The sequence below is a fragment of the Protopterus annectens genome, chromosome 1.part1, assembly GCF_019279795.1.
Source record: "Protopterus annectens isolate FY-2018-M chromosome 1.part1, PAN1.0, whole genome shotgun sequence".
Lineage (NCBI taxonomy): Eukaryota > Metazoa > Chordata > Ceratodontiformes > Protopteridae > Protopterus > Protopterus annectens.
Genome location: NC_056726.1, coordinates 632082875 through 632097657, shown reverse-complemented (window position 1 = coordinate 632097657; position 14783 = coordinate 632082875). Strand labels below are relative to the sequence as shown.

At 41.7% G+C, this 14783-nt stretch overlaps 1 protein-coding gene across 1 annotated transcript in view; it reads right to left on the bottom strand.

Annotated features, from left to right (window-relative positions):
- Positions 1 to 14783, bottom strand: part of ASRGL1 (asparaginase and isoaspartyl peptidase 1) — a 757546-nt gene that overhangs the window by 159171 nt on the left and 583592 nt on the right. Inside the window, exon 6 of the mRNA XM_044077290.1 lies at positions 14020 to 14130. Coding sequence (XP_043933225.1) covers positions 14020 to 14130 — 111 coding nt within the window. The remainder of the gene's footprint in view (positions 1 to 14019; positions 14131 to 14783) is intronic.

Sequence of the window (14783 nt, the reverse complement as noted above, 5' to 3'; positions counted from 1 at the left end):
AACTGATGTTAAAAACTGCAATGTCAAAAATCTTATCAGATGTGACCCCCAACAGTTTGGCTTTGTGAAGAATTGATCCCGTCTATTTAAGCTGGTAAATTTATTTGAAAGAATTGGGGAGACTGTAGACTGTGACCATCCAGAGTACACAGTATATCCTGACCTAGACAAGGCCTTCAACACCATTCCCCAATGCTGGCATTATACAAAAGCTTAAAGCTTTAAAAATTTACCATATTTGGTAATATGTGGTAAGGTGTATAGTGAGCTAGTTGAAAGACAGAACCCGCACATTTCCAAATGTCTCACCAGAAAGTACGAAAGTGACCAGAGGTATCCATCAGGGCTCAGTGCTCTGACTTCTCCTTTTTGGTGTCAGATCCCCAAGCAGAGAAACAAGACCTCTGGCTAACAAACTCTGCACATGACTACAGATTGCGGGTTAAGTCACCCTATGATACCAAACCACCCAAAATAAACTTTCCCTTTTAAACTGTTGGTGTACTAAAATGGGCTCAAACTAAATGCTAAATAGAGTAATATCATCACTTCTGGAAGACCAACACATCGTCATCATACAGTTCAGACAACACACCGCTAGAAATGAAAATGCATCAGAGACTCAGGTACTTGGGTTGATAGCTTCCTTTCTTTAGGCCATCATGTGGCAACAGTTGTTATGAAATACTTTTATTTAGTTCAGCTACTTTCCCAAGGAATATCATCAAGGTCTAAAGAGGTAATCAATCCTTTATACTAAGCACTGATCAAGCCGGTTACAGAGCAAGATGTCCCCTTTGAGATGCATCTCACAAAACATATCACACAATTAGAAATTCCCCAAAGCTTCTTAACCAGAAAGATCATAAGTCTAAACATCCCCAAGCTACCAAGAGGCACTGCAAGTTCTATGCCTTTACTCAGTGTTTTAGACCTTTCAGGGAGATCTCAGTCTCACTTTCTGTGAAATTAGAGATTTCATTGTTCTGGATCATGTGTATCTCTACAAGCCCAGTACCTCCATCAAAATTAGAAGCAGGGATCTAAATCTTTTCCAAAGATAAAACATGGGGAAGGGACAGATTTATAACCCAGTACTTCCCAAACATCTAGAATAAACTTCCCCTAAGTGTTAAGCACTGCAACTCAGCTCACTATATTTCATCAAACATAACCTAGATGACTGAATGGATATCCACAAATTCTAGGTTTAACTGGAGTGGACCATCTGGATCAAGGAGGTTCAGCCTGAAGAAGGGTATTGGCAAGGCATAAGTGGTCATAAGACTCAGTGATTTTAGAATATCTATGAATCTATGAATACAGCCATTGTATGGTGTGTTGAGCTTACTGTCTATTTCTGCAGTGCTGCTGTTCAGTAATCTGCTTTAACTGTTGCTAACCTGATGCATCATTCATTGGAATTTATGGGGGTCATTCCAGTTTGGTCCCATGTCCACTCTGCTAAGGATAATTCTGTCAGGTTGCTGCCTGTGCATGCTCTCCAAGGCTGACCTATCAGCTGCTATTGAACAGAGATCTTTGCCTTGGTATGACATCACATGTCAATAGCACATTTACAGCATTTCTGTATATGTGATACTGCTCATCCACATGACTGAAGTTGTGGACCACTGCCTCTGCCACACATAGTCTGAAATTTCCTCAAAAGGTGCCACCCATGGCTCCCAAATGCCTATAGCAGGACATCATTTTCATCTGGGTTGAAAATGGCCGGCCTGTGCAGTCCATCTTAACCTGCAGACATGTAGACACCTATGAACACAACAGTGAAGGCCGTGCTCTGCCTACTGCTAAGGCTGATAAAGTAACAGCTATAGTTATACCATACAATAGGGTACCTGCCACAAGGTGGCAAATCTGGACTCCCTGCAGAATCCATCAGCTATGTTAGGAACTACATGTATGTATGTTAATGGGACAGAAGCCATCCGAGGTGGCAACAGTGTGGGGGGGGGGGTCATGCAGTGAAACACAGGTAACTCACTTATACAGCACTACAATACATGGAGATCATAGATATAGACATAATGTTGTAGCCAGCACCATGGACCATCATAAACTCCAGACAGTGTATATCATCTCATTAAGACATGACTGTCATGTACAGGAGCAGGTTTTCCTAATATCCTAAGTCATCCTGTGGCTAGGACAATATATGAAAATAAAACACACAGGCAAGCACATATTTTGATACAACTGGGCTTATATCAGTGGAATACACCTACAAGGGTGCATATGATTGTGAAGGTAGACAAAGACAACTTTGCACTGTATTCTCCTCAGAGTCACCTACCGATACAGGAAGTACTGCAATTCCTCATTGCACTGTTGCCTTCTTCAAAATGGCATTCCAAATCTGTGAGAGTTAGCATCTAAAATGGAGTTACATTTTTAACTATGCAAATTCAAACCACCTTGCACAGCTCATAATCAAATAAATCCAGGTGTGATGCATGTCTGTGAACCACTTTAGACAGTTACTATGCCAAAATAAAAAGGAATGTAAGCACAGATGCTTTCTAGACATGACAGCTAGGATCAAGATGAACTGGGCAAGTGGAAAAGAAAATAAATGAGGCTGGTGTAGGGGGAAAAATCAGGTATCCCTGTTGATGTGCAAGCCTGCTTTGTTGGGGATGTGCAACTGTCTGCAAGCACTGAAACTTCCAGAAGAATATGGCAAATGAATGCTGAATGTCCAACCATGTGATCCATCAAAAACAGTTATTGATGTTAGAAGTCTGAAATATAAAGCAAGGAAAATCAGCCAGATAAGCAGAAGAAAAGGGTAAGATTTAATATTGTTGTCTGGCCAGGTAACAAAGGCCTCATGCACCTGTAAATCTCCTACCCGGGATACTGAGTGTGATGGAGAATTTAAATTCACAAGATGCCTAAGTAGTTTCAATTACATGATAGATGAATATTGTGAATCAGGTGACAGGGTCCTAGCATCCAGGGAAATACTCAAAGGAGGGTTTACTGGGACAGGAGAGGCTGACAGAAGCTGACATCACCCCGTATTCTCAAAGGATGATCTATCATAACCATAATGACTGATTCCACCAGATGTCAAACAGCTGGCAAATATTTGATCTGTGATGTTGCTGTTTGAGCTCTGTCAGCATTAGAAGATCCGGAGGAGACTCCTTGACCTTTGACAGAGAAGGGTACTGGACTGGAAGAGGGAAAGTCTGGGGTGCAGACTGTGGTCTCGTCTGCAATCACAAAGTATAAGCAAAGGGACAGGGAAGCTCAACGGAGCTGCAGCCATAATCTAGACACCCAGCTATGAAAGAGGTGGTGCAGATAATCCAGAACCCAACTTTTAGATGGTTGCAGAGTGTGCACCTTCCAGAGGGAGGAAATGAATTTGTGCAAGCTTGACTCCTTACTAGTAGCACACAAGGACTGCAAGGTGTCTCATTTACAGAGTTGTTAGGAGGAAGAAGAAGTGATAAATGTCCTGGTTTGAACTCCCATCAAATCATCATGCTGCTCTGGACCTAGCTTATGGTTACATAAGGAATAACCCCTGCTGGATTTTGCACTGACCATCTCCTAATGCCACCATCTTCAAGTAGTTTCAGTTTCTCTTTTCTTTGTCTACAAGTGGCAGGTCTGAAATATTGGTATCTGGACCACTACAAGACCTTGTGCTCCTTACCCAAACAGTAGAAGACTTCTAATGCAAGTTCTGGATAATGATCTGGAAACCACAGGAGCACGAGAAAAGCTTTTCCCTGCCACCATAAAAAAGTAAATTGTTCATAACAAACATCTAAACTGAAATCAGAATTGTATGAGTAGCAGACAATAAAGGAAGGCCATAAAGAGAGATACAGGGGAAGACATGCTCTGGGGGCGCAGTGGTATAGCAGTTAGCTTTGTCACCTCACAGCAAGAGGTTATCCAGTTCAATTCTTGGCTGGGGTGCCTTCTGTGCAGAGTTTGCATGTTCTCCCTACATTCACTTGGGTTTTCTCCTGGGGCTCCTGTTTCATCCCACAATCCGAAGACATGCTTCAGGAGAATTTTTCCCCGGGCCTCTGCTGAAAATGGGCTCTGTCCCAGTCAGGCTTTCCTGGTAAACAAATGTTATAAAATAAATAAAACAGTCCAAGATAGGATTACCATAGCACGTGTGTCTCCTACATGTGAGGACAAAAAAAGAAAAACACATTGCTAAAGTGGAAAACACAGAAGAGGAGATCCCAACATTTACACAATGCAGAAGGCTTCTAAAGACAGACAAGACATAATGCTCCACCTCTGAATGAACAGTTGTAGTAGTGACAAGCAGCCAGTGGAATCAGCTGAAAATTATGTTTGCTGAGAGATTTTATAAACACGAGCAAATGATCGACAGTCCCAATGAAGGTGTGGTTGTAACATAAATTACAAAATTTACGTCAACTGAAAAATAAAAACTGAAGGCTGCCAACAGTCCAGTCAGTCTCTGCACAGGGAAAACAAAGCCCAAAAAACAGAATGCTAGTGGAAGGGACGTCTCCGAACCGTCAATGCTCCCAAAAATGGTTCATATAAAAAGATCCAGCAAATGCTTGGAACGAATGAAACCTTTCATCAAGTCCCAGTATCCTAATGGACCATTTCATCAGAACTGAAGAAAAGAAAAAGTAACTTAGAGGCCCTGCATGAAGATGTGGTCAAGCCGCCCACAACCCCAGTAAAGCTCCATATATCCTCTTACTTCGTATAACATTTCTTGAGGTCACATAATTTTGGATGATGTTTGCTAAATTTGATAAAATGGTCCACTGAAAAATCAGGATGTGACAAGCTACACAGTTAATGATGGCAATACGGAACCAGAGTCAGCTAAGACACAACTAGTGCTCTATGTGGAACTGCTGAAAGCTGCACAAGTACTTGCTTCTCAAAGTGTTTCCCCTTCAGGGGTTTTGAATAGTGACTCTCTTTGTACAGAACTATACTTTACCTGAGCATAATACTAAGTTTTCTCTTATAGGTTCATAGGCAGGTACTAGGCTATTGGCCCTAGGGCCTATACAAACCTAGCCAAAAAAGGTACCCTGGCTTTCGCCACCCAATAAAATGATTTTCCTGTGCCCTTGTCAAGCAGAGCCACAGAGGTGATCCCCGGGGTGAATTTCCTATTTTCCATCCAGTCATCAAGATTTTTCTTGAAGAGTGCTAATGAGGAGCTTTGTTATATATAGACAGGTAGTTTGTTCCCAAGTATGGGAAGTCTCTGGGACAGGAATCTATCCCTCCAGTATGTTCTGTTTATTGTGGTGACAAGGTTTAGGTCTCTAGAGCATGTAGCTCGGAGGGATTGGGATTTCTTTAAGTGGAGCATGTCCAACAGCTCTGGGTTTGACATAGCTTTGTATGTTAGGCAGAGATCGCTTCTGAGTAGGCGATATGTGAAGGAGTAAAGCTGGAGTTTTTTGAGGCGGTCTGTGTAGGGCATCTGTTTGAGGCTGGTAATCCTCTTTATGAGGTATTTCTGCATCCTTTCCAGTTGTTATAGATGTCTTGTGAGCTACATACCAAAAGGGGTGTTGTACTTTATAATGGGTCTAATCAGTGATGAGTAGAGGGGAACAATGACCTCTTTTTTCCTGGATGAGAAACCTTTTGTTATGAGGTGTGCCACGCAGAAGGATTTCCTGACTACTGTGGCACTGTGATTATCAAAAAAGAGGCTACTGTTCACCTGTGTCCCAAGGTCTCTTATCACACTTTCAGTGTTAAGTAGACTACCACCTATGTGGTAGCTCACGGGTACAGAGTTTTTACCAAAGGGGATGATATGCACTTTTTGGCACTGAGCTTGAGGCCATGGCTTTGACACCAGGCATCTCTCTCAATGAGGCCCTTTTGTAGCCTAGTACCTACATCGTTAGGAGTTTCAATTATGGCTCCTAGTTTGCAGTCATCTGTGAACTTCATTAGCCAAAGACCTTCTGTGTTAGCCTGTACTTCAGAAAAGTAGATACCAAACAGGAGAGGACCCAGGACTGAACCCTGTGATAATCCACTTGTCACTGGTCTGAAGTCGGATTTGGAGTCTGCTACTTTCACAGTGTGGGTTCTGTCAGTGAGCCAGTTGGCAGCCCATCTTGTGACATAGGGATTTATTCCTAGTTTAGTGAGTTTATCTGTAATTCCAGAGTGGGGGGTTGGTGTCAAAAGCCTTGGCGAGATATAGATAGGTTGTTTGACCCACCTTACCCTCGTCTACGGCTTTGGTGACTGCTTCAAAGAAGTCAGTCAGGTTTAGTCGACATGATCTGCCTTTTACAAACCCAAACTGGGAGGGGTCCAGAATTTGGAGATTACCAGTGTCATTGCTTATAAGTTCCATGATGATACGTTCCATGACCTTGCAGACCAGGCTTGTTAGGCTAATGGGGCGGTAGTTCCCGGGGTCCGTGGTGGCTCCCCCTTTGTGGAGTGGGATAACTGTCAGTGCACCATTCAGTGGGCACAAAGCCTGAGGTGAGGCTATGATTGAACATGGTGCTTAGTTGGGGGTGCCAGTTCATTCTGTAGTTCATGTAGAACGCAGCCTGGGATGTTGTGTTCTTGGCTTTGGAGAGTGTGATTTTTACCTGTGCAGCTGTTATTACAGGAACTTTGCATTTTTCTGGTATAGAGATGGGCCCTTTAGAGGGTGAGGGGGGTAAAGTTAGCACTGAACCTATCTGCCAGGAGGTTGGCAATATCAGTTGGTTCTGTACATTCAGTGCCATTGTGCTGTAACTCAGAGCAGATCTGAATATTGCTACTGAGATTCTTGACATAGCTATAGAATGCTTTGTGGCTGTCTTTAGAATCAGTGGTGATTTTGTTTTCATAACTAGCTTTGGAGGATTTTATGAGGGATCTCAGCTTCTTACTGAGGTCGACCAGGGAGATCTTCCAGTCATGAGATTTTACTCTTTTTTGCAACAGTTTCTTTCTTCTATTGTACAGTTTGTTTATGGCAGGGGACCACCAGATTGGCTTCCTTTTTTTGGAGGATAGCATCTTGGTTCTGTTAGGGATAGCATGATCCATGCACTCGTTTAAGTGCTTATAAAGTGCATTTGTGTAGGATTCAGCAGTCATACCTCTATTGTCCATCTGCATGGGTGCTGTGAAGTTTGCCACTTCTGTCTTAAGAAGAGTGAAGTTGGCTTTGGAGAAAGTTTTTACAGTGGTTTCCCCAAAGGGAGTGTGGGGGCGGGATGTGGATGTCTAGGCTGATTAGCTTGTGGTCAGATCTGACCAACGAGGAATTGACCTCTGGTGTGGAACACAGGTCACCCGTGTTGGTAATGACCAGGTCTAGGATATTGCTGCCCCTGGTGGGGGTGTGGATAAGTTAATCCAAGGCGTTGGAATTTGTGAATTCCAGAAAACGTTGAGCAAAAGAGTTGGTCCATGAGTAATTTTCCCAGTTAATGGTGGGGTAGTTGAAATCACCCATTATTAGGGTGTTGGGTTGTACCCTAATATTTTTCAGTGTATCAAGAAATGAGGAGTGAGAATCCTGGGGCATGGTGGGGGATCTGTAGCAAGTTACAATTTGGATTGCAGTCTTGCCCAGAGTATTTCAGTCTTGCCCAGAGTTAGTTGCACTTGGATAATCTCGGATGCATTATGCTGTGCATGAATATGGACATGTCTCCGCCTTTAGTGTTTCGGTCCAGGTTAGGTGGCCTAAAGGTGTGGTATGAATTATAGCCTGGTAATGCAGGGGTGCTCTCTGGAGCCTTGAACCAGATCTCTGTCACTGCACAGATGTCGATGTTCTCCACTTTAAGGAGTGCCTTGAGTGAATGCATTTTGAGGTTTAGACTTCTAGCATTGAGTAGCATTACCCTCAGAATTTGCTTGCTTGTACCTGTTATGGTGGTGAATTTGTCATTTGAACCTTGCCTAAAAAAGACACTATAGACGTGGCAAGAGTCTTAGCCAGTATCTGGAATCCCAAGGGCAACAGGTGCAGGCCATCTCTGGCAAAGCATCGTGGTCTGTTGATCATGTCATCCCAGGCAGACAGATACTGGATCCCCTTAGAATGACACCAGAAGCTTAGCCAATTGTTGGTCAATCATTTTGTCCTTGCATTGTGGTATCATTCTGGGTGATGACAGGATGCTACTCAGGGCCAGGATCATACCTGCCTGGGCTACAAGACCGGAGAGCTCCTTCATGTCTCTTTTCATGTAGTCCAGGGAGGTACATCTCAGGTCATTCACACCAACATGGACAATGACAGAGTCATATTTCTACTTGTTGTGGAGTGACCTGAGTGCGTGCGTTGTGTGGCAGATCCTGACACCTGGCAGGCAGCTGACACTAACTTACTCCTTGTTTAGCCTGGTGAGTGGAATATCAGTGTACCTGACTATAGTCACCTATGACTAGAGTGTTGGGTACGTTGTTATGCCTTGTGGGCTGTGTTTGAGTGGCACACTGAGTTTGTGGGCTATGTGTCATTTGGGTTGTGTTGGAGGGGTGGAGGTTGCATGCGCTTCTGCTTTGGAGGTCTCTGTTGCTTGAGCAGATTTTTATTGAGAGCTTCCAAGAATTTACATGTGTGTTTTGTGTTGCAATGTGTGGGTTTTGGTGGCGTAGGTTTTGAGGAACTATGTGGAGTGTGGTGCGGTGCAAGTATTTACCTTCTCCTCTTGACTGTCTAGTCCAGTCTTGGGTGAAGAGAGCGTTGCTTCCAGTTTGGCTATATAAGTGCATCTCTCACGGGTTGTAGTATTGGGTGGTAAGAGGAGAGGGTTGTCTGTGTACATGAGGTAATTGCTGCATTGCCCCAAGATGCCCAGATTCATCAGGTAGGCATGAGAAAACACCGGGAGCTGGCCCTTAGACATGCCTGGATAGATGCTTATTTATTAAGTACTAAAAACTGTTTTCCTCTAGACAAGTGAGGAAAGTTGAGTGCTGTAGTAATTTGTAGCTTATTTAGTGCTTACAATGAGTTCTGAACAAGTGCTGAGCTCAAAGAAACAGATTTGAGTGCTAAAACTAAAAAAACTGGCTAGTTCTAATGGAAAATGTGAAGAGCAGACTTTATGGCTCCAGGAATAGTTTAACCCTAGCTAAGCAGTGATGCATAAAGCATATTTTTTTAATATAACAGTAGCAAATGAGCAAACTGATTTAAACAAATTAACCAATAAAATGCTAAAAACTAAGCCCCGTTCCAGCAGTCTTCGATCAGACAAGTTCTAACTGCACACTCCTGCCACTAGGGTGCAAGGGAACCTTCTCCAAAAAAAGATGGTCTAGATTAGTGCTCAAGTTATACAAACAAAGCAAGATTCTGCAGGTCTGAATTTAGTCTATGCTACAGCAAACAAGGCGTACCAATTTCAGAAAGAAACAATTCAAATAAGCAGGCACAATAAGCCTTTAACCAGAAACTCCCAGCTCAGAAGGGCAGAATCTACCCTCTCCTCCCACAAGAGTGCAGACCACACCTTCTTAATGTAAAATAAATGGCCCGAAGCCCAAGTGCTTAAACCAGAACTAATACACTGTTAGAATAACAGACACTAAGCCTTCAATCAGCAACTCTTAATTAGGAAGGTGCTTACAAGGGAAGTGTGCAGAGAGACAGCCAAAAGGATGGCTGTAAAAACATTTGGAGAACCCTTCTCATTTCCTTTTACTGTCTTATTTTCGGGTCTATATTAGATAATCGAAGCTTTAGATAATCGAATATCTAAAGTTCGACACCTAAACAGCGAAAGCTGTAAACCGCGAACAGCCACTTCTGTGGATTTTTTCATAGGGAAAAAATATAATATGCTTGGCTGGACAAAAAAAAAAAAATAAACGTTCAAACCCTAATAGAGTGGGGGGCTGTGCCCCCCACACACCCTCCTAACTAAATATACCAACTCCGAGATCGCTCTACAGTGGAGAAAAGGGCAAATTCCCAATAATGGCCAAGTGAATTTTTTTCCTTATGAAAACATTTGCAGAAGTAGCTGTTCGCAGTTTACTCCTTTTGCTATTTAGGTGTTGAGCTTTAGGTATTTGATTACCTAAAGATTCGACTATATGATATAGCCCCTTATTTTCCATGCTTATAATTTCTTAAACTGATTATTCTTTGACTGTTAATCCATCCCTAGCCTCATCCTTCTTTGACTGCTCATCACAGTCTCATTATCCTTCAATTATTCATCATTCCCTAGTTTCATTATTATTTTTTTACTCTGCTCATCATTACCTAGTTTAGTTATGCTTCAGCTGCTCCATCATTCCCCATCTTTGTCATTTATTGACTGCTCGTCAGTCCATAGCTTGTTATCCTTCACTTTGCCCTTCTCCTCAGACACATTCTCTCTTGGTCATGTAACTTTAAAAAGAAAAAAAAGAAAGAAAGAAAGAAAGAAAGAAAGAAAGAAACTCAGACTGAGATCTTGCAAACAAACAACTGAATCATCATCATCATCAACCACTTTTTCTCCTCTTCTATGCAGGTTGGGGTGTCGGGTCAACTGTCACCATCTTTCTTAATTCAATGCCACTCTTCTACCTTCTTTGACAGTCATGCCTAACTGTCACAAGTCTTTTCTCACACGCAATCCATCCATCTCTTTGCTGGATACCCATGTTTCCTCTTGCCTTATTACTGTATGTCTCAACCCATCTTCACTGCATTGTCTTCTGCTTTTCTGCACGTGCCCAAATTTCTGTATTCTGTTCTCTTTGATCTTTTCTGCAACTGGGGCTATTTTGGCTTCTGGTCTTATGTCTTCATTTCTTCATCTGTCCCACTGTATCTATCCTACCACCTGCCTCATGCACTTCATCCCCATCACCTCTAGCTTCCTCAACTGTTCTACCTTTACTACCCAGGCTTCTGTATCATACAGTAGTACTGGTCGCACCACTGTTTTGTACACCTTAACTTTTAAGCTTATTTGGCATCCTTCTGTCATACACTACACCTGACACTCTGTGCCAGTGGGCTGCAGCCCCTTTGATTCTAGCTTTGACCTCTTCATTCAATTTCACTCCTCAACCACCCCTTCCTGATACCTGAAGCTGTTAACTTGTCGCACAATTTTCCCTTCTATCTCAATTTTCACTTTCTTTGGATTTTCCCTGTTTGATGCCATTATAACTATTTTATTTGTACTCAGTTCCATCCCATGTGCCTTCAAGTTTTGTATTCCATTTCCACACCCTTTGCTGAAGTTCTTACTCAGAGTCTGCCTGTAATGGCACATAAACTGCATAAAGCAACTTTGTTGATCTGTCCCATATGACCTGTTTGCTAACGTAGTCCATCATTAGTACAAACAGAAGTGGTCTCAGAGCTGAACCCTAATGAACATCCATGCCCACTGGGAACCCCTTTATGATACTGAACACTGTTTTTACTTAAGTCATTGGGTCCTTGTAGGGGTGGCCATGGTGGTGCAGCGATTAGCATTGTCGCCTCACAGCAAGAGATTCTCCTGTTCGATTCTCGGCTGGGGTGCCTTCTGTGCGGAGTCTGCATTTCCTCCCTGCAGTCATGTGGGTTTCCTCTGGGTTCTCCAGTTTCCTCCTACATTCCAAAGACATGCAGTAGGTGAACTGGATACTCTAAATTGGTCATAGGTGTGTGTGTGCATGCAAGTGAGTGGTAACAATGACCTACCGTGGCAGGGCTAGTCACCAGGAGGTGTAAACCTTGGCTTGAGGTGACTGTCACTGCTGAAGTGACACTCCGACCCCATGTACAAAATGGGAAAATGGGTTGAGAGTGGACGGCATGGATTGGGTCCTTGTACACAGCCTGCACTAATTCCATCAATGTTTCTGGGACTTTGAACCACCACAGGACTGCCCAAGTCAGCTTTCTTGGAATCAAGACTTGGAATGCCTAGTTGGACTTCTTCCTCATCTCTAGCTGCTCCTTTTCAACTACATGTCTCACTGCAAATATTGGGTTGGTTGTGCTGCATCCTGATCTGAATCCGAACTGCTCAGTTCCCATCTTCTTTCTACTACTCTGCATAGGTCTGTCAATCATTTTCTCCAGAACATTCATGCAGAGTGATAGGAGTTTAATACCTCTGTACAGCCCACAGTTGTACATGTCCCCTTTGTACTTGAACACCGGCACTAGTATGCATATTCTCCAGTCATCTGGGATTCACCTTTTTCTCTACAACTACTATTAGTTCCATCAAGATCCATTTCTCCCCCGTTTCAACCACAATTTTTTCCATATCTGCTGTAACCTAAAATGAGCCTGTTGCTTTCCCTGACTTCATTTTCCTTAGCGCTGTTCTTACTTCTTCTAGGATGAGCCCCCCTGTCTTCTATCATCATAGGCTGTGTCTCTGGCAGTATAGCTTCTGTGAGGTTTTCTTCATTCAGATGCAGCTGTAATTTCTCCTTCCATCTGCCTTTGACATCCGGTGAACAGTTTATTGCTGGTGACCCTTAAATAAGGTGTCTGTCTGTCTGTCTGTCTTTGCCTTACAACCCAATAGGGTTTCTTTGTGCCATCTACAGAGTCACTTTCCAGAAGCTGGTAGTGTCTTTGATGCCTTGTTCTTTGCTATTGCAACTCACATCTTAGCCTCTGTGTTAGCCAACCAGTATTCCTTCCTAGCCTGTTCTGTCTTTTTTCTGTCTCTCACTTTTAAGAGACATGCAGATCTTAAACAGAGCGGTGTGTGGCAGAGTAAGATAAAAGTCATGATGGTTAGTAGCTGTAGCTTTACTTACAAAAATTAAGTATCATGGCTTATGGCTACACAAAAAGGCAAGCCACTTTCATTATATAATAGTAATAAATGCCTTTCCAGCTTCTTTGGAGTTCTTCTGTTGTATATATATTTTCTGATTGCTGTAGACGCAGACTGCTCTGAATCTCTAGAAAAACTATGGAATGTGAACAAGGATGTTGCAAACATTAATAATGTCAAAATATCAGAAAGTAACAAAATTGTTCTCATTTAAGAATTAAGATTCAGGAAGTTTTTTTCTTTCATAGTGTTAAAAAAAGACAAGAAAAGGAATATGAGTTGTCCTATATCTGGATGAGTGTAAAGTGGACAAGTTCAAACTTGTTGATTTCTTTTCCCCAATAACCAACTCCATCATCACTGTTCCCCTTAACGAATCAGTGTGGTGTTTTTGGATGCAGGCAGTGATTCTGTGTATTTGGGCTTTTCTTTTCCCTCCAAATTTGTAATCTCAGAGTTAGTATAACAAAGTAAGGTACTGGGGCCGGGGTGAAACTCCCGGCACAGGTGGATCCATAGAGGCACCCCTTCGCCCAAAAAAAATGGTTTTCATTGTTCCTTCACAGAGCTGAAGCTTTGCTCAAAAAAAATAATGTGAGAACTGGGCACTGCTCATATACTAGTGTGAGACTTTAAACAACAAGAGGAAGTTTCAGAAAAACGACCATGTTTCAAAAAGGAAGAATGATGTGGTAACCACCTCTGGCAAATTATTTTTAAAGGAGGGACTACAAAAAATAAAGGATACTGCATTATTAAGTTCAACAAAGGTGCAGTTTCCAAAGATATGCTTAAAAACAGCATTATTTTTAGTTTACAAAAAGTGACAAATGATCTTCTAAAGGAGGAACCACAACAAGATACCATATATTAAGTTCAAATAGATGCAATTTTCTTAGGTATGCTGATAAAATTAACACTATTTTCAGTTTACAAAACATTCAGAATTTCAATTAAGCTATTTTTTTCTGAATTTACTCAATTAATGCTGCGTGTTGTACAATATCCTTCATGATGACAACAGCAGTGGACATAAATGCTTCCTATGTCTAGCAACACACTGGGTCATCTTTAAAGAACATTCAATGCCTTGTGACACCTGGTTACTAAAAGCATGTAAGATTAATATGATGAGATGCAATGAATGTGCCTGTATATTTAAATGATAATCATCAAAAAAATGCTTAACTGAATTTATTTGCTCTTTATACTACAAATACAAAAGCTGAGTATACTTTACCTTGTTCAATATGAAACAAGACTAGTCTTGCAAGTGTCACCTTCATAATTGTTTCCCCATTTCCAGTAGTTGAAACAGCACCACTGAAATTATCAGCATAGCCTCCACTTCCTAATGAAAAACATTTTTTTTAATATATGTACAAAGCAACACACTTGTATAACTTTTATAGACTATTCATGTAAAAACATTAGTGCAAAGACACAAACAGGAAATTATATAATAAAAAGTACTTAATTTTTAAAAATGTTAATGTTGCCTGGATAGAACAGTCAGAGCACCCTTTGTAAATCTGGCATCCCTATGCTGACTGGACAGAACAATTGGAGCACTCTTTGTAAATCCGGCATCCCCAAAGAAAAAAGTCAGTTTGCAAAAAATATTTTATTTGCTACATTAAGCACAGATGCTAAACTTTAAAAACAACTTACCCAGCCTCCCATACTAAAAAAATGTTCTGTTGAGTAAAATAATTCAAAACAAGTTAGGAAAAGAAATTGTATGTCTTAATGCTGGGAGCACACCTGGAAACAGCTCTATGAATACAAGCTCCTAAGCAGTCTAAACGAAACAACACTGAAACTGCAATGCATGTCCCCATTCATGTCAGCATCCTTAAAAGAGTTGTCACCATTTCAGATACCAACAGAGAAACATTTCTCACTGATTTTTTTGGACTTTACTTTCACTAGAGATCATGACATCAATAATACAAATAACATGCCTTTCTGTGTAGCCGTAAGCCATGACACTTATTTTTTTTT